An 18,840-nucleotide genomic window follows, 5' to 3' on the forward strand; every position below is an offset into this window, starting at 1 on the left:
CCATTAGTGACGAACCAGATAATGCGTGGTGTGAATGTCAATGCTCCTTTGTGTTGTGATTAGTGGTGGGACTCGATTAAAAAAATTAATCTAATTAATTCGAGGCTTTGTAATTAATTAATCTAAATTAATTAATTAATTTTAATCGCATATCAATATTTGACACAAGAAGCAACATTTTTCAATTCAAATGGATTTTGGAAATGAATGAATCAGTAGTAGTAGTAGTAGTAGTACTTTATTTGGCACATACAGTAGCAGTCAGTAGACTGAATATTACCAATTCACAGGTTAAAAAGCAAACATGAGCACAGGTTAAAATGCACAATCAGCACAGGTTAAAATGCAGACATCATAGTAGCTTCACTAAATAAAATAGAACTTTCAGTCATAAACAAAAGGAGACCAGACCAACAGAACATGTTATGGGGTATGGAGGAGGTTCAGGAGTCTATAGGTATGCTATAGGGGGAGAGTTCTGATAGCGACGTGTTTTTCTGAGGGGATTGTTCAGTTAGAACAGACAATACATATTGCTGTATTTGCACTTATCAGACGTGAACTTACTAATCTTGGCTCACCCCGTCATCTGGTCGAGTGTGGGTTGGCGACTCTGCTTAACGTTAGTATGATCGCAAGTTAACGTTACATGTACCTCTGGCTTCCACACAGCTGCAACATGTTTAGCATTTATTTGATAACGGAGGCTTGAAGTGAAGTGCTGATATGCAAATGTTTGTCATTACAGCGCACTTCCCACATGTGGGGCTTTGTTTTCTGATGTCACATGATCAGTATGATTGTTATGCCTGGAATTCGTCCACTGAGAAACGTTCCATGGTCTCTGTAGTGCAAAAATAAAGTGTAATTAAAATGCGTAAATTTTTTTAACGCATTCTTTTTTCTGTAAGTAATTAATCTAAATTAATGCGTTAAAGTCCCAGCCCTAGTTGTGATATTAATTGGCTCCGATGTTTACTATTGAAAAATGTGCTTACAACCAACATATGCTGCCAATGTAATGAGTCATGCTAACACAGCCCTCTTCTCCTCCTCAGCACTGGGCACTGAGCTCAGGCACACTGGCCTGTCAGCAGCAGTGCAGTGGAACACGGAGCTGTCCAGGTTGCTGAATTCCTCGGCCAACAGAAATCCCCATTGCACACTCATGCACTTGAGCCACTCCTGATATCTCCCACTCCTAGCAGCAACTGACCGCCCCCTCTGCATCCGAGATGGAGGACGACGGACGATACCGAGACAGCCGCACAGACTTCATCCGCGGCGCCAAGGACATCGCCAAAGTGGCCAAGAAGCAGGTCGGCAAGAAGGTAGGCCGCACCGCGGACAAGATGGCCGATGAGTACACCAAGCGCTCCTACAGGCGTTTCGAGGAGGAAGACGACGACGACGACTACACCGGCGGGCCCGGCAGTGAAGGCGGTGGCTACTACCGCAACGACAGCCGGGCCAACGACGACGACCAGGGCCACAGCGACTCCACCGAAGGCCACGACGAGGATGACGAAATCTACGAGGGCGAGTACCAGGGCATTCCCAGGGCCGAGTCGGGCAAGGCGGGCGGGGTGGATGGGGTGGCGGCCGCCCAGGCGCAGCAGTTCAGGGACCTGTCGGCCTACGAGGGCGAGAGGCGGAAGGACCAGGAGGAACTGGCCCAGCAATATGAGACCATTCTGCAGGAGTGCGGCCACGGGAAGTTCCAGTGGACGCTGTACTTCGTGCTGGGGCTGGCGCTGATGGCGGACGGCGTGGAGATCTTTGTGGTGGGCTTCGTGCTGCCTAGCGCTGAGAAGGACATGTGCCTGTCTGAGCCCAACAAGGGCATGCTGGGTAAGACAACGGTTTCCAGATTTCGCTCTCTTGCCTCCTAATATCCTTATTCCTCCCTTTTGTTCTTTCTTTGAGCCCTCATCCATTCTAATCCGTATTTAAGCGGGAAAATGAATAGGGAGACTTTCATTCATAGCAAGTCCTCGGGGGAGGAGCTGCAGGGGGAGGAAGGATTACACACGGTAGCACCACACACCTCTCTTTCTGGCCACCGAGCAGCTCCACTGTATGTCTCTCGCCCATGTTTTCTCTCATTTCCTCTTTTACTTATTCCATTCTCGCTGTCCTCTAGAGCTGCAATGATTAGTGGAATCCATTAGTCAATTGACACAGAAAATGAATCGCCGACGCCAACTTTTTTAACACCTTAAGTGCCATAGCCGAAATAATTCGTCTTACATAATCCAACGCTTAAGTGCCAGAGCCGAGTTTACTCGTCTTACATAAACATTTTTTTTTTTTTGACGGTGGAACATCAATCAACAACTTTTACATCTTCGAGATCACTATTGGAGCAAGATAATGTGTATAATCTATTTTACCGACCCACTAAGTGTTGACAGTGCTCCCCCAGACGACCGAAATCAAAGAAAAAACTGCCGCGGGACCAAGCCGTTCAAGGAAATGCCGTGGCGATTTTACAGTAATCCACTCAAGACTTGTCTTGCCTGAGAGCGGCCGCGCACCGGCAGCAGCACACAGAGAGCGGAGAGCGATTTGCAAAATAGATCATAGGTGAAACACACTTTGAAACACCTCAGAAAGGCCATAATCAACATCTGCCCATCGCCCACGCATTCCCCGGCCCATCTTGACTCGCACAAGGAGCGTCCGCACGCACGCAAGCAGGCAGGCAGGCACACAGGCAGGCAGCAGCAAAAGCGCTTCTGACACGCCCGCTGTACAGCCAGGAGGAGAAGACACACGGAGGGAGGAGTTTGAATGAGAGGGGTGTTTCCTGTTGTTATGGAGGAAATTACTGTTCAAAACTATTGTTTAGAATGTCTGACGGTCTTACTGATGCCAAAAATGAATGGTTAAAGTGACTGTTTCACAAAAAGCCATTTATCTCTGAATAAATTTCCAGACGCTGAAACCATGCTGTACTCAACGGCTAATATCTACATAACTACTAACTCTGCAAACTAACTCTTTTAGACAGAGAAAGCACACATTCTATTAGTTATTTTTAGATGATTGGTGTTCATGAATTCTTAACAGAAAAGAATCCTCGGCTGTTGCTAAAATGAGCCAGAATCGTCAAAAACACCCCTGGCACAACTTACCTACAGGAATGAAAACATGGCTGGCATTCAATGTGTTAAATAATCGATTAATTTAATAAAGGTTTAGACACATTTTTAAGATTTATTTTTGTCAAATTCTGTCCTAGCTTCTTAAATGTGAATATTATGTTTTTTTTAGACTTCTATGACAGTAGACTCATTTTCTTGGGGTTGTGGACTGTTGGTCAGACAAAAGAAGACATTTGAGGATGTCATCTTGGGCTTTGGGGGAAAAGCATTTTTCACCATTTTGTGACATTTTATTCACCAGGTTTCTTGTATATTAACTTTATATTTTTCCATATCCATATTTTTCCATATCCCTATTTGATTTATGGTAGGGCAAATACATACCCCTCCAATCTTCATACACTCTATTTACTGCAAAAACTATTAAGGTTGGCAACTTTTTCAAGCTCTAAAGAGGCCTCCGCCCCCCTGTTCAGAAAACTGAACATTATGTCAGTGTATCGATATCGTGAAGTCATTCAGTGGACTTTAATGTCCAAATTAATAGAAAAAACACAAACAAAAAGTATAGCATTCCATGTCAGGTTATCTCAAATTTGGGTGACTGGATCCCAGACTACAATGCGATTGCTTGCCAGTTGCCACAGCGTTACATTTTATCTACCTCTTATCTTGGCAGTTACCTTTACAGCTTAGCTCCCCAGTAATTGCATTTAAATAGTGTGTTTAGCGGTGGAGCTTGTGCTATTTAAGATTGAACTGCCCATGGAGTGACTGAACAGCAAAAGAATTCTAAATCAAACCCTAAAACAAGGCAAACACCACTTTCCCTGCTTCAGTTCAGCTCTACTGTATATGTATGCCTGTCACTGTGCCAGTAGGCAAAGCATCTCATGTGAGCATTTCCAATGTCCAATTACAGTCCATGCCTGCCTAGCTCACCATCTGTCATTGGCTGGCCAGCAAGGACACCGTGAACAAGGGCTGGAGTTCTCCTGACACAATGAGTTCACATTGGTTTAGGTCGTCCTTAGATGAGCCCAACTGGATTTTCTCCACTGTTGGACTTTACAGCGCTATGTGAAAACTGAGGGGTGCAACTCGTCTCAAATGACATCACAATTGCTCGAGCGTTCAACAAACTCAAATACACTTCAATATACCGTGGACAATCTCTGTCCCACTGTCTGTTCTCGGTTTCAATGTTTGTCCCACTGATGATGTCATAGTGATGTCATAAGAGCAGAATCATACATCAGTGATGAAGTCATAGGCACTGATGGTGTCATAGGCATTGTGACATCATCAGTGATGTCATAAATCATCTTATTATAGCAAGTGACATCAGGCCACGCAGCTGAGCTGTGTATGCGAGCTGCAGGGTGGGCGAGCCCGCGCAGCGGGCGAGTCTAGGAATCGAGCGTGCAAGATGCCTAGTTCCTTCAAATAGGCCCCATAGGAAAACATTTATTAAAGTAAAATCCACCCTTAAACACTGTAATACTGCTGAAGTAGAAGTAGGCTAGATGAGGCAGGTTGAGGTTTATTTCATTTTTTAAATGTAATTGTTTGTTTTTCACCTGTGCGTTGTTTGTATTTACATTCTTTTGTTTTTGTTGTGTTACATGCAGGAAGATATGGGACACACACACACACACACACACACACACACACACACACACGGCAGGCATGAGGCATCCATGCCTTTAATTGGTTACTGGGTTGTGTGTATTTCCCCATGGTTGGTAGAACAAATGTATGTATCACACAGGACTAAGTATGGACTGCATAGTCAGTGAGCAGGTTGTGCGTGAGAGAATATGTCTGTTCTTCCCCCATATGTGCCCTAACATAATGTACGCCCACAAGGGTTTGTGTGTGTGTGTGTGTGTGTGTGTGTGTGTGTGTCCATATGTACATGCAGACATCCTCTGAATGTGCGCATTTATGTGTTCATGCATCTCCCTCTTTCTCTTTCTCTCTCTCTTGCTCTCTCTCTCTCAATTCAGTTAAATTCAATTCAGCTTTATTGGCATGATGTACAGTTAACAGTTCAGTATTGTACTTTGGTAGTAATCAGTAATAACATTGATAATAACGATAATACACAAATCCAATAAAATGTAAATAAACAGTTACAATAATGGTAATAATAATAGTTGTATAACAACAACAACAACAACAACCACAACAACAACAACAACAACAACAGAATAGAAAATCCAGTAAAATATATATCAGTATCAGGAGTATGTTGATGTATAATAGAAAACCGCAGAAATTAATCCGGAAGTATACTTCTGGGTTCGTAAGAGGAAAAGTGAATGGGGTTTTAGAATGGGGATTTCACTTAAATGCATAAAATAAGGTCTGTGGTTCAGCAGGATAATCTTCACAAACGTGAATAACTTTTATCACTTTTGGAACGTAAATGCGTTTCTTTTTTAAATTAGTTTTTTTAGAAAACTCTTCAAAAGGCACAAAAGTGATTAACGTTCATGAAGATTATCCTGCTGAACACACATTTGGATAGACCTTATTTTATGCATTTAAGTGAAATTCCCATTCTAAAACCCCATAGAGCTCTATCTTCCCGACGGCGGTATTTTTGCGTTAGCGCCCGTTTTGCGCTGGAATAGCGCCGCGCAAAGCCCTAATTGTGGGCGTGTCGGCCCGCTGCGCTTCACGTCATCTCGCCGCACATCTCCGTATAGGCGTGTTTATGCCCAAAAGCATTGTGGAGGTGTGGTCATGCCCATAAAACCACAGCGTCACGTCAGCAGCTTCCTCCTCACTCAGAGGGAGTAGAGTGCGAGAGAGAAAGAAAAAATAGCCTAGATGGGGAGAGGGAGAGAGAGGGAGAGAGAGAGATGTGAGGCTGTCATGCAGAGATCAAATAACAACGTGCTCATGCCCACCTGTGAATCACCTGTGTATTATTGCCATTTCACACGCTGAAAAAGGGCTGCTGCCCAAACGTCTGTATGCTTATTGCAGGGAAATAGGTTACTGTACTTGCCGGACACAGGTGTTGTGCGAAAAAATTATGCATTTTGAATTGGATTAGGGGAGTGAGGGTCTGGCGGGGCGGGAGTCTGTGTGCGCCGGGTGCTGGAGGGGGGTCCCCGAGAAGGTGGGAGCTGGACGGGTAAGCAGGCTTGGTGGTGGGGTGGGTGTGGTTCGTTGCCCTGGGTGTTTTCGGCCGGCCAGGGTGGGGAGAGGCAGCTTGGCACAACACCGTCACAACTTTCTCAAAAGCAATCTATTGTTACCTCACACCACAAACCTGTTTGGTCGGGAATTATGTAGCCTAATAAAACCATGACAAACGAATTGTCATTTTTAAATCAAAGTGTGTTTTTTCTGCAATGTAGACTATAGTTGAAAATCAACGTGGCAGTACGTTACCATTTTACAATTTCGGAACCGAAATTGTAAAATAGCAACGTTGCTCCACAAACGTTGCTATTTTACCATTTTTGGGGAGATCGGGTTGGGCATTCCGAGGAGAGAAGAGTGTGTGCAGGCGCGAGTAGAGAGTGACATCCATGCCGTGCGTAAATGGATCCAAGCAAGGATTTCCTGCACTGCACGGAGATGTGGACACTGTCTGCGCTCAGGTGTACGTCTGCGTTTGCGCTAAGACCACCACCATTTCCTGGTGTTAAAATTGAGAGCACCCAAGGCAATTTTTTCTGACACATTGCACTGGAACGCCTATTTTGGAACCGCAACTCCCAAACCTCTCTTTGCGCTGGGCACATACGGACGGTATCTTCCCCACAGCGCTAAATGACACTTGCGCGAGACACATGATAGGCTAGAGGCCCACCGACACGCCTGGGCAGCGCAAACGATAGCGCCGTACAACGATAGGGCCCATAGACTTTTTCCCTGACGAACCGAAATGGCGACGATTTCGGGTTAAGCCTACAAAAATACATAATCCCTGGGTACTCTATATAAATAGATTTATTTTTATTTTTTCTTCTCTCTCTGCCCCCCCCCCCCCTCTCTCTCTCTCTCTCTGGTTTGTCAAGCCAGGGGAAGCCAGTAGGGAGACATGCCCCCCCCCCCCCCCCCCCTCTCTCTCTCTGGTTTGTCAAGCCAGGGGGAGCCAGTAGGGAGACATGGCCGCCCCCCCCCCTCTCTCTCTCTCTGGTTTGTCAAGCCAGGGGGAGCCAGTAGGGACCCCCCCCCCCTCTCCCTCTCTGGTTTGTCAAGCCAGGGGGAGCCAGTAGGGACCCCCCCCTCTCTCTCTCTCTGGTTTGTCAAGCCAGGGGGAGCCAGTAGGGACCCCCCCCCCCTCTCCCTCTCTGGTTTGTCAAGCCAGGGGGAGCCAGTAGGGACCCCCCCCCCCCTCTCTCTCTCTGGTTTGTCAAGCCAGGGGGAGCCAGTAGGGACCCCCCCCCCCTCTCTCTCTCTCGTTTGTCAAGCCAGGGGGAGCCAGTAGGGAGACACGGCTGCCGCCCCCCCCCCCTCTCTCTCTCTGGTTTGTCAAGCCAGGGGGAGCCAGTAGGGACCCCCCCCCCTCTCTCTCTCTCTCTCTGGTTTGTCAAGCCAGGGGGAGCCAGTAGGGAGACACGCCCCCCCCCCCCCCCCCCCAGTCTCTCCTTCTCTCCTTGTTACACAACACCCTGACTCATGCTGGAGAGCCTCCCTGGCTCACACCGCTCTGCCACCCATGGGTCCTAGTGTCCTCTCTCCCTCTCATCCCCTGCCCCTCCTATCGTAACACTGAATAGAGCTTGCATGCTCTCTGCAGTCATAGTGCCAGCCACTTTAACCTGGCACACTGTGGTGGAACTCACTTACAGTAGTGTGTGTGGGCAGTAATCGAATGGAGAATAATAAGCATCCACGTTTAACCAGCAAGAGGAGTTCAGAGGCGGAAACCTATCAGTGCTAGTTAGACTAAATGAAACCCTCCAAAGATTTGGTAATTAAGGGAGGATACTTCTTTTCTTTTTACCTTGTATGTGTTTTTGAAATTACCCAATGTGTCTTCAGTGCATTTCTTGGGTCTAATGGCATTTATCCAGCATGCAGAACTCTAGAAATAAGAACATGTCAAGCACAAAAACTGGAGATATGAGTCTTTCTCGTGACAGCAGCGATACAGTGCAGTGGGAGCTGTGCTCGACAAGACATGTACACAGGCAGCACGTCGCAGCAGAGAACCACAGGCTGGTTTGTCATTGATTTGCCCTTGTTGTTGTGAAGCTGTGGAGGTTGCTGCTTTCCCATAATGAGAAGGAAGTGGGGCTTTTTTCTGCAGAAGCTCCACCACATTGAAGGAGAAGTGCTGGATAAGCACTGGTACTTTCACTGTCAAGTACATCTCGCTCTGTCAAGCCAATTGCCTTCAGCATGCTCTGCCTGTTAGCTTAGCGCAGTAAAAAAAAATTAAGGATGATGATCAGGAAGGTGTTTCTGGAAACGTACAATGTAAACTGCCACCTTTGCCAAATTGCCATTTTTCCTTTGATGGTCGTGACTAGTGCACATGTCCACTGGCCTGTTGTTTGTACTTAGCTGTAGCACAGTTTGTCTGGAGGCTAAAGGGAACCTTTCCCGAGTGTGTCCTTGGCCTTTTGATAAACATGGAACCAAGAGGAGAAAGAGGAAAGAGAAGATGGACCTTGTTGGTAGAGCTGAGAGGAAGGAGGGAGAAAGAGAGAAGAGAAGATGGACCTTGTTGGTAGAGCTGAGAGGAAGGAGGAAGGAGGGAGAAAGAGGGAAGATAAAATGGACCTTGTTGGTAGAGCTGAGAGGAAGGAGGAAGGAGGGAGAAAGAGGAAAGAGAAGATGGACCTTGTTGGTGGAGCTGAGAGGAAGGAGGAAGGAGGGAGAAAGAGGAAAGAGAAGATGGACCTTGTTGGTAGAGCTGAGAGGAAGGAGGAAGGAGGGAGAAAGAGGAAAGAGAAGATGGACCTTGTTGGTGGAGCTGAGAGGAAGGAGGAAGGAGGGAGAAAGAGGAAAGAGAAGATGGACCTTGTTGGTGGAGCTGAGAGGAAGGAGGAAGGAGGGAGAAAGAGGAAAGAGAAGATGGACCTTGTTGGTAGAGCTGAGAGGAAGGAGGGAGAAAGAGGGAAGAGAAGATGGACCTTGTTGGTAGAGCTGAGAGGAAGGAGGGAGAAAGAGGAAAGAGAAGATGGACCTTGTTGGTAGAGCTGAGAGGAAGGAGGGAGAAAGAGGGAAGAGAAGATGGACCTTGTTGGTAGCGCTGAGAGGAAGGAGGGAAAAAAAGAGGGAAGATAAGATGGACCTTGTTGGTAGAGCTGAGAGTGAGGAGGAAGGAGGGAGAAAGAGGGAAGAGAAGATGGACCTTGTTGGTGGAGCTGAGAGTGAGGAGTGAGGAGGGAGAAAGAGGGAAGAGAAGATGGACCTTGTTGGTAGAGCTGAGAGTGAGGAGGAAGGAGGGAGAAAGAGGGAAGATAAAATGGACCATGTTGGTGGAGCTGAGAGTGAGGAGGGAGGAGGGAGAAAGAGGGAAGATAAGATGGACCTTGTTGGTAGAGCTGAGAGTGAGGAGGAAGGGGGGAGAAAGAGGAAAGAGAAGATGGACCTTGTTGGTGGAGCTGAGAGTGAGGAGGAAGGGGGGAGAAAGAGGAAAGAGAAGATGGACCTTGTTGGTGGAGCTGAGAGTGAGGAGGAAGGAGGGAGAAAGAGGAAAGAGAAGATGGACCTTGTTGGTGGAGCTGAGAGTGAGGAGGAAGGAGGGAGAAAGAGGGAAGAGAAGATGGACCATGTTGGTAGAGCTGAGAGTGAGGAGGAAGGAGGGAGAAAGAGGAAAGAGAAGATGGACCTTGTTGGTGGAGCTGAGAGTGAGGAGGAAGGAGGGAGAAAGAGGAAAGAGAAGATGGACCTTGTTGGTAGAGCTGAGAGTGAGGAGGAAGGAGGGAGAAAGAGGAAAGAGAAGATGGACCATGTTTACGGCTGGCTGGGCATGTTTGATTTATGGCGGCTCCTATGGGAACTGCAGGTAGACGGGGAGCAGGTTGGATGCTGGAGCTTGTTAGACATGATCAACTATTTTTAGCAAATGGGGTTTTGGTACAGAGGAAGGTTATTGTAAATGGAAATAACCATGCTGGAAATGAATTAAGTTAACATATTAGTCATTCAAATTACTTCATTCATGAATGTATTATTGGGTAGGACTCTTTAAAATGATTTAAATTTTGATTATTTTTAGAATATGACCAGGGGCGGTTTTAGGATGTGGGCCCAGTTGCACAAAGCACCTTAGGTTAAGATTTCCCTTAGGGTCAGAGTTAAGGTGTCCATAAAATAGAATCGGCTGCACAAAGAGTTTACTGTACTGGCCGGCACAACTTTCTCAAAAGTAATGTTCTGATAGGCCTACACTTAACACCACAGACCTGTATCATCGGGAATTATGTAGCCTAATAAAAACCATGACAAACAAATTCTCACTTTTTAACTCAAGGTGTGTGTTTCTTCTGCAATGCAGTTAAAAATCAATGTGACATTCTGAAGAGGGAAGAGTGTGTGTGCGCGAGGTGTTGGAGAGAGAGGGACATCCATGCCGTGCGTAATGTATCCAAGCGAGGATTTGCTGTGTTTTCTTTTGCGCTAAGACCTGCTATTGGGTGGCGTTAAAATCGAGAGCACCCAAGGCCATTTATCCTAACACATTGTGCTGGAACGCCTAGTTTGGCATGGGCGACGCCCAAACCTGTGTTCACGCTCGGAACCTGGCGCTACCTGGCATCTTGGCCAGAGTGCTAAATGACACTTGACGATGCCACAGACGATAGCATTTGAGGCGCGCAAAGGCCAGTTTTTTAGCACCAACACACCTGGGCCACGCCTACACCTGTGTCTGCGCTTAGATTCCAGCGCAAAACTGGATGGTGGAGGCAGAAGATAGCAGAGCTGTAGTCGAGTCTGCCTTGGTCGAGTCCAAGTCCAGATCGAGTCATTGGTGAATCGGGTCCAAGTCGAGACCAAGACCGGGGGGGAGTTGAGAGGGTCGAGACCGAGTCAAGACCGAGACCGAGGGGGGTGGAGACCGAGTCGAGACCAAGACCGCAAAACGCCAGTAAGCGCAGTGGTAAGCGCTGTCGCCTCACAGCTCGAAGGTCCTGGGTTCGATTCTCACCTGGGACGCTGTGGGCGCTGGAGCTGTGACCCCCCCATATCTTCAGTGCCTACTGCCCAGGTGGGCTATCTCGTCGAAAGGGCCTTTCTGTGTGGAGTTTGCATATTCTCCCCGTACCCCCCAGGGGGTTCCTCCGTACATAACCCCCCACTAAAAAACATGCAGAAGATCGTCATCCGACCAGTGACGACAACATCTGAAGTTGGTCCAATGATGGTCCAATGAAGGTCCCCGGGCGCTGGAAAGAAATAGCGACCACTGCTCCCGGCCTGCCCCCTGGAGGAAAGGACAAGCCTGGATGGGTCAAATGCAGAGGACATATTTCATCGGCCACCGTCAGCATGAGTGTGTGTAGTGGCCGCATGCATGTGTTGTAGTGTGTTCATGTGACAATAAAGACGGGCTGCCGTCTGAAATCGTGTTTTAAAACTACAAGTCCATTTCGAGACCATAGCAATGTGCTATCCAAGGCTACCATTGTATTTATTGACTAAAATAGCATATTCTGTGTATTACCTAAAATAGAAGGAAGTTTGAAAATACCTTTCAACAAAATTTGCATGTTTTGACGACAAAATTAATTGTACCGTACTTAGCCAACTTATGCTCATAACAGTAGTTGCACCTTTACTTAAGTGGACTTAACCTACTTTTTCTTACTGCTCCACAACCATATGCTGCTATCAGCATAGCTTGACTGTAATATTCTTACTTGGCATGACATTTTAATGTAATCAAATTATTTAAATAATTGTATGTCATACTAAAACTACATAGGATAACTCAGCATTTTGGCAGTCCCTTGTTTAAGTGTGTTTATCCTCCACTATACAGCCCTGAATGCACATCACATGTCAGTCTGTCTTTTTATTATTACTATTTCAACAATAGGTCTGAGGTAGGCTAATGGCCTTACTATTACAATAACTGTCGGCCAATCACCCCCATCACACCACAAAAGCAGTAGAATGGACGAAACTAGAAACAGAAGTTTCCCCCCACCTCTATAAAGGTATTATCTAAGAGTAAAAAGTGAGGAAATGGCTTTAAAATTTGCATTTAAGTGGCATTCCACGAAGAGTGAGGAGAGAGAGGAACAATTGTTTTCCTTGACAAGAGACATGGTCACTTCTAAAGCGATCTGAAATCATATAGGAGTCTTAAGTGTGTGTCTGTGGATCTCGTTTACACCCATCAGACATGATCTATCTTTGCTTTGAGGGGAAAAATAAAAATAAAACGGACTAGCCCAAGTGCAGCTATCTCAAAGTTACGTTAATTTGTTGAAATGAGAAGCCACCTGTGCCTTCTAGTAGGGGTGTAACAATATATCGTTCCACGAAATTTCGCGATAGTAAAACGTCACGATATGTATCGTTGAGATGAAATCTCATATTGCAATTTTTTTTTTTTTTTTTTTTTTTTTTTAAATAGACAAAGAAACGTCTTTGTTTGTTGAAGTTCAATGTGTGGAAAGTAGTTCAGTTGAACAAGTCTCTGAAGAGACACATGAGAAGTTATACAGGAGAGAAACCATTCAATTGAGTTTCTGGCAAAACTGTTTACTTGACAGGAAAAACTGAAGATGCATAAAAATAGACTAAGAAAAGTCTTGTTGTTTGAGTTTGAAGAAAAACTGAAGATGCATAATGAGAATTTATACTGCTGAGAAACCTTTTAGTTCAAAGTAAATCTAAGTGACGGTGTAACTCATTCTATTTCAAGATAAGCCTTATCTCCAATCTCATGTTTTTTCTAGTTGTTATTGTAATAACAATTTCCCACAACAGCATGTTTTGTATTTGTGCATTTCAAATAAAATACTACTTTTCCAGTCATATATTGTCATTATTCAAGTTTAAAAAAATATTGTTAAAATCGTATCGTATCGTATCGTTATCGTGAACCCAGTATCGTGATACGTATCGTATCGTGAACTGAGTGTATCGTGACACCCCTACCTTCTAGTAAAGCTTTGTATTCGTTTTTGCAATAATAAGTTGTTAACACATTCACTGCCAGCCGTTTTTCAAAACTGTAGTTAGCTTCTGCCAGAGGGTTTTTTTGAGGATTCTGGCTCATCTTTCAAGAGCCGAGGATTCGTTTCTGTTAGGATTTTGTGAACACACAATATCTCAAAAGAACTAATAGAATGTGTGCTTTCTCTGTCTAAAAGAGTTAGTTTGTAGAGTTAGTAGTTATGTAAGCATTAGCAGTTGAATACAGCATGGTTTCAGCGTCTGTAAATTTATTCTGAGATAAACTGCTTTTTGTGAAATTCGATAGAACAGTCACTTTAACCATTCATTTTTGGCATCAGTAAGACGTCAGACATCTAAACAATAGTTTTGAACAGTAATTTCCTCCATAACAGCAGGAAACACCCCTTTCCTTCAAACTCCTCCCTCCGTGTGTGTTCTTCTTGGCTGCAGCGAGCGTGTCACAAGCTCGTTGCTGCTGCTGCTGTAACCTCGCGTCACCAGCTCACTGCTTTGCTGCTGCTGTGCCTGTCTGCCTGTCTGCCTGGCGGCCGCTGGGCAAGTCTGGATGGATGGGCTCGCTCGTTTCCTGGGGTTCTGAGAGCTTTGATGAAGCTTTTGCGATTCTGGTCTTATTTATGCTGCGTGTTTCAAAGTGTGTTCCACCCGTAATCTATTATGCAAATTTGCAAAACCCCACCGCCAGCTCCCAAGCGCGAAAGCGTTTTCGCCAACTATTTTCATGAGAATGGCTTCCTGACACTGATTTTTGCTTGCCTTCCTCTAGAATGGAGAGCACTGTCGCCACTTAGTGGGTCGGTGGAATGGGTTGTACACGTTCGGTCGCTCCAATATTTTTATAGGAGACGTGGGGGGCATTGATCCACGTAGCACCGTCAAAAATTTTTTTTTTTTTTTTGACGTCTCAACTCGTCATTGGCAGTGAACCGTTGGAATTTTTTTGACGAGTCAACTCGCCATTGGCAGTGAACGTGTTAACATCAGTAACCTGGGAATAACACAAGTGGATGTATAGCGATCACCTGTCTGTGATGACTGATATCTGGCACGACCAGCAGCTTCATTCATAGTAAGTGAATCCTACTGCTTTTTTGCAAACATTCCTGAGTCCTGAAAAGTTAGTCATTTTGCAGTCAGTTTGGCAGCCTGTTTTTTTCCTGGACATTATCTGTAACATTAGTTAGTAACGTGAGGTCGGCTCCTCTCGCCCGATACGCTCAGCCCCACTGCTGTGTGTTGAGGTGCCAACCTGCACCAGCCTTATCACACTCGCCGACGGGGGCATCTTCTGATTGTAACGTAAATTTAATTAATCCAAGACCAATTCAAGTCCGAGTGATATTCACTCCTGAGACCGAGTCGAGTCCGAGTCATTTTGACGCCAAGTCCGAGACGAGACAAAGACCGTCAAAAATCGGTCTCGAGACCGGACTCGAGTCCGAGACCGGACTCGAGTACTTCAGCTCTGGAAGATAGCTTAAGATGCAGGGAACATAGCATAAGAGGTGCGCAAACGATAGCGGCGTACGACGATAGGGCCCTAGATCTCTGAAGAACTACACACATCACATTAATATCCTCTTTACTGTTCTGTGGCTTTACAATGATGAAAAAATAATTGTCTCGCTACATATATTCTGCATACAGGTAGAATGGTAGGTAGAATATTGCTTGCTTAAATACAATGGTGGCCCGTCTATAGCAAAATCACTTCCAGGGGAGAACTCAAGTACAAAGTAACATTTGCTTTGTAGGCATAAACAAAAGTAAAATAATAAAATGACAAAAGGGGAATTTCCTAACTTTGATTGGAATGATGTTCAGGCAAGACAATACCTATATAAGCCCTAAAGCAGGAGTTTGCAGTCAACTAGTTGAAATTAATATGTGGCAGTCAAAATCTATTTGTAGCATTCAAAATCTATTTGTGGTGTACCGCCATATTTGTTCCAATGCTTCAACTCACTGTCCATAAATGTTCTGTAAATATACCATAAACCACAATTCAGAATAAGAAACACTGTGACTACCGTAAATTCCGGACTATAAGCCGCGGCTTTTTTCCCGTTTTTTGGGCTTTTTTGGCCCCTGCGGCTTATATAACGGTGCGGCTTATCTATGGATTTTTTCAGAAAAAAAAAAAAAAACGGAATTCTCTCTTCTTTAGCACTCTTTCTAACTATAAATCCACTTCTGTTTTAATTTCCTCTCTTGCCCTCTTTTCACCACACTGTATGACACTGTATGACACTGTGTGCACTGTAAAAAACAACACAGGTGGTGTTGTGTTATGTTGTTTTGTTGAAATGTTAATAAATGGGAGCTTCCTCAAACAGCCATCTCTTTCCCGACAATCCCCTCTGTGCATGAACCCTTACATATGGTAATTAAACATTAAAACACAATAAAACAAAAAACAAAACAAAACAAAAAAAAAACATTAAAACACCCGCGGCTTATAGTCCGGTGCGGCTTATATATGTAAAAAACAGTCAACTTTGCAGGTGCGGCTTATACACCGGTGCGCCTTATAGTCCGGAATTTACGGTACTTATTTTTATATTTTTTGGCGGGCATTTTGCCTTTATTCATTTTTATATAAGACAGTAGGCAGACAGGAAAGGTGGGGAGAGAGAGAAGGGATGACATGCGGCAAAGGACCGCAGTTTGGATTCGAACCTGGGTCGGCCACGCCTTCGTGGTATGCGTGCTACCAGGTGAGCTACCACAACACTGTGACTACTTTAACTAAAATAATAAAGTACCTTAGAACACAGTCTGTCACAAAGCAATTCAATCGTTTATTTTAGTGTTTCGGCTTGCGCTGGTTGGCAGTAGGGACTGTGATGGCTGACCGGCCGAATCAACTGATGAGAAACTGCATTCTCCTCCAGTGTGCAGAGAGAGCCTCGGCCCTCGGCTCATTCAAAATGCCCTGTGCACTCTGGCAGAAAGGGGAAAAACGGCTATTAATAGTGCCCCCCCTGCCCTGCCCCCATACTGTATGTATATATATATATCCGTACATGCGCGCGCGCACACACACACACGCACGCACGCACGCACGCACGCGCACACACACACACACACACACACACACACACACACACACACACACACACAGACACACACACACACACACACACACACACACACACACACACATATAGAGCCTTAGAGGTTTGTCACAGCACTGCTGCATACAGACTGGCCTCCCTCTCTCTATCCCCCCATCCCTCTCTCTCTCCCCCCCTCTCTCTCTCTCTCCCCATCCTCCCATCCCCCCACTTCCTCCCCGGAGTGCTGAGGTGAGGCAATCAGCTGTCTGGAGACTCCTCCTTCCTCTCTCTCTCTCTCTCTCTCTCTCATCCTTTCACGCCTCCTTCTGTACATCTCTCTTTCTCTTTCAGCCTAATTCTTCTCTCTAAAATGTGCTTTAGTATTCTAAAGCATTCTCATCTTGCCTAAGCATCAAATTGTGTAACGATTAGGGATGCACGCTATATCAGCCATCATATCAGTATCGGCAGATGTTACATATCGGCATCGGTCCGATGTTGCAATGTTAATATTGGTTATCGCTATCAGCCAAAATGTTCACATTGACAGGACATAATCCGGTAAATCATATGATTAATTTTCTGTGGATTGAATAATCGATTAATTGTTGCAGCTCTAGTTAAAATCACTGTTTCCCCAAAGTGGTTTGGCGGATGCGGCTGCTAGCCGCGCTGTTGCTAATGTTAGCTCACCCCTGTTTATAGGTGCTTAGTCTCGCTTGCCAGACTTCCCTCCCTTCCAGGAGAGAAGTCTGGCTGCATGGAAAGTTTGGAAACAGGCTGCTGGTATAAGCTCTGCCATTGGTGGTGACCATTTCAGACGCCAGTGGAAGAAGATCCCTTTCCGCTCCCTGCAAGCTCTGCCATTGGCTCCGACCCGCTCTGAATGACTGGCTGCGACTATATATGGATTTCCTTTCCGCTCCCTCCATGATGAATCTGTCCATCTCAAATGCCTCTGCTGCTGTGCATGTCGAATCTGTCAATCTCAAATGCCTGCGCCGCTGTGAAACAACATCAACAATGCTAGCTCGTTGTTACACGCTGAAAATGATTGGATCCCCTGGCAAGCAAGACTAGGTTAAACCAAACAGAGCATTTTCTCCCCGCAATTCCAGAATGGAGATCAGCGCTACCAGACTCTCCCAGAAGGGAGGGAAGTCTGGCAAGCAAGACTAATAGGTGCTCAGCTTGTTTAAAAGGTTATGATTTGTCCGTGTTCATCCTTCACAAGGTTTGTTCTGCAAGCCGGATTATGGTAGAGGTTCCCTCCTCTCAAAAACAAAGGGTCTTGAAAATTAAAACTGGCAAAAAACACTAAATAAAGAGTTTGTTAAACTCGCTTTTTTTTCCCAATGGAGTTCGGCGGAAACAGGACAATAGGGCTGGGGCCCGTGACGTAAGTGTGGGTGAGGAGCGCTTGCATTGTGGTCCAGTACGACAATTGTGGCTAGGCTATAGCCACACCAAACTCCATTCATCTGGCAACTAAATGTGGCCCTGTCTATCGATAAATTGAATACCACCAGAACATAATTTACAAACCTTACGAATCGTTAAACGCCACTCTCCAATTCGGCATACATATTATCTCCCAAGAAGCACTTTGTGAATGTAAAATCCCATGTTTGGAAGTGGTTCGCTCTGCTGCTGTGTTACCGCCCTCCACTGTGTATTTTGCAGGTAGAGCGCTGTGAGAATCACCGCGAAAAAACATTTTAATATATTTGGAATGTGTGCTTCTTATTGGAGCATGTGTATGCCGAATTAGAGACATGCTTACAAGTATTCATAAAATGTTCATGTTTCCATATTAAAAAGTCTCAACTTGTATGTTTAAACCGTAAGTTGCCGACTTCAAAAGCCTTGACGCGAGACTCATTCATTCTTCATTCTGAGTCTTGAAAGAGCTCCCCGATAAGGAGTTGCAGGCTCCACTAAACTGGCCGTACGCTACATACACGTTAGCAATCACAATACAACAGTACCTACCTCCTGCACAATGTTGTTGTTATCTGAGGTTTTTCAAATATTGCGTAGTTTCCAATCCCGAGCTCTTATTCAAATGCCAGGCAGACAGCGGGCTCTAACTAGGTCACATAACAGACATGAGTGACATTACTGGATCAAATATTTTTGATGTATCTTGGACAATCTATGGCCGGCAAAGTTGTAATATATCGTCATGTCATGCTGTCTTTGGGTCATTTATAAATTAAATTATTTAATTTTTTTTTAATAAATTTTTTTGTACCGCTATTTTACATTGAAGTAAATGGCGAGTGGCACTAGTATACAGGAGTCTATTGTATTTACCCACAATGCCTTGCGTTGCTCGCCCAGGTGTGACGTAGTTGCCCCAGCTCTATAGCGAGGCGAGCTGTTTAGTCTGCTTTTCTAATGTAACTAACTAATAACTTAAGATCCAGACATCTGATGATTAAATCCTTCATCCAGTTAAAAGATAGTTAAAAAAACGACCAATATCTAAAAAGTGATGATGAAGAAAATAGTCCATGAATTGACCGGAGATCGAGATAACAGCC

The 18,840-nt window shown here is 45.2% G+C and overlaps 1 protein-coding gene across 1 annotated transcript in view; it reads left to right on the forward strand.

Annotated features, from left to right (window-relative positions):
- Positions 1-1,235: 1,235 nt before the first annotated feature.
- Positions 1,236-18,840, forward strand: part of sv2a (synaptic vesicle glycoprotein 2A) — a gene marked incomplete at both ends in the record, with an annotated part of 49,973 nt that continues 32,368 nt past the window's right edge. Inside the window, one exon of the mRNA XM_083649495.1 lies at positions 1,236-1,851. Within this exon, the coding sequence (XP_083505621.1) occupies positions 1,236-1,851 (616 nt within the window). The remainder of the gene's footprint in view (positions 1,852-18,840) is intronic.

The sequence above is a fragment of the Poromitra crassiceps genome (assembly GCF_964638095.1).
Source record: "Poromitra crassiceps genome assembly, chromosome: 1".
Lineage (NCBI taxonomy): Eukaryota > Metazoa > Chordata > Actinopteri > Beryciformes > Melamphaidae > Poromitra > Poromitra crassiceps.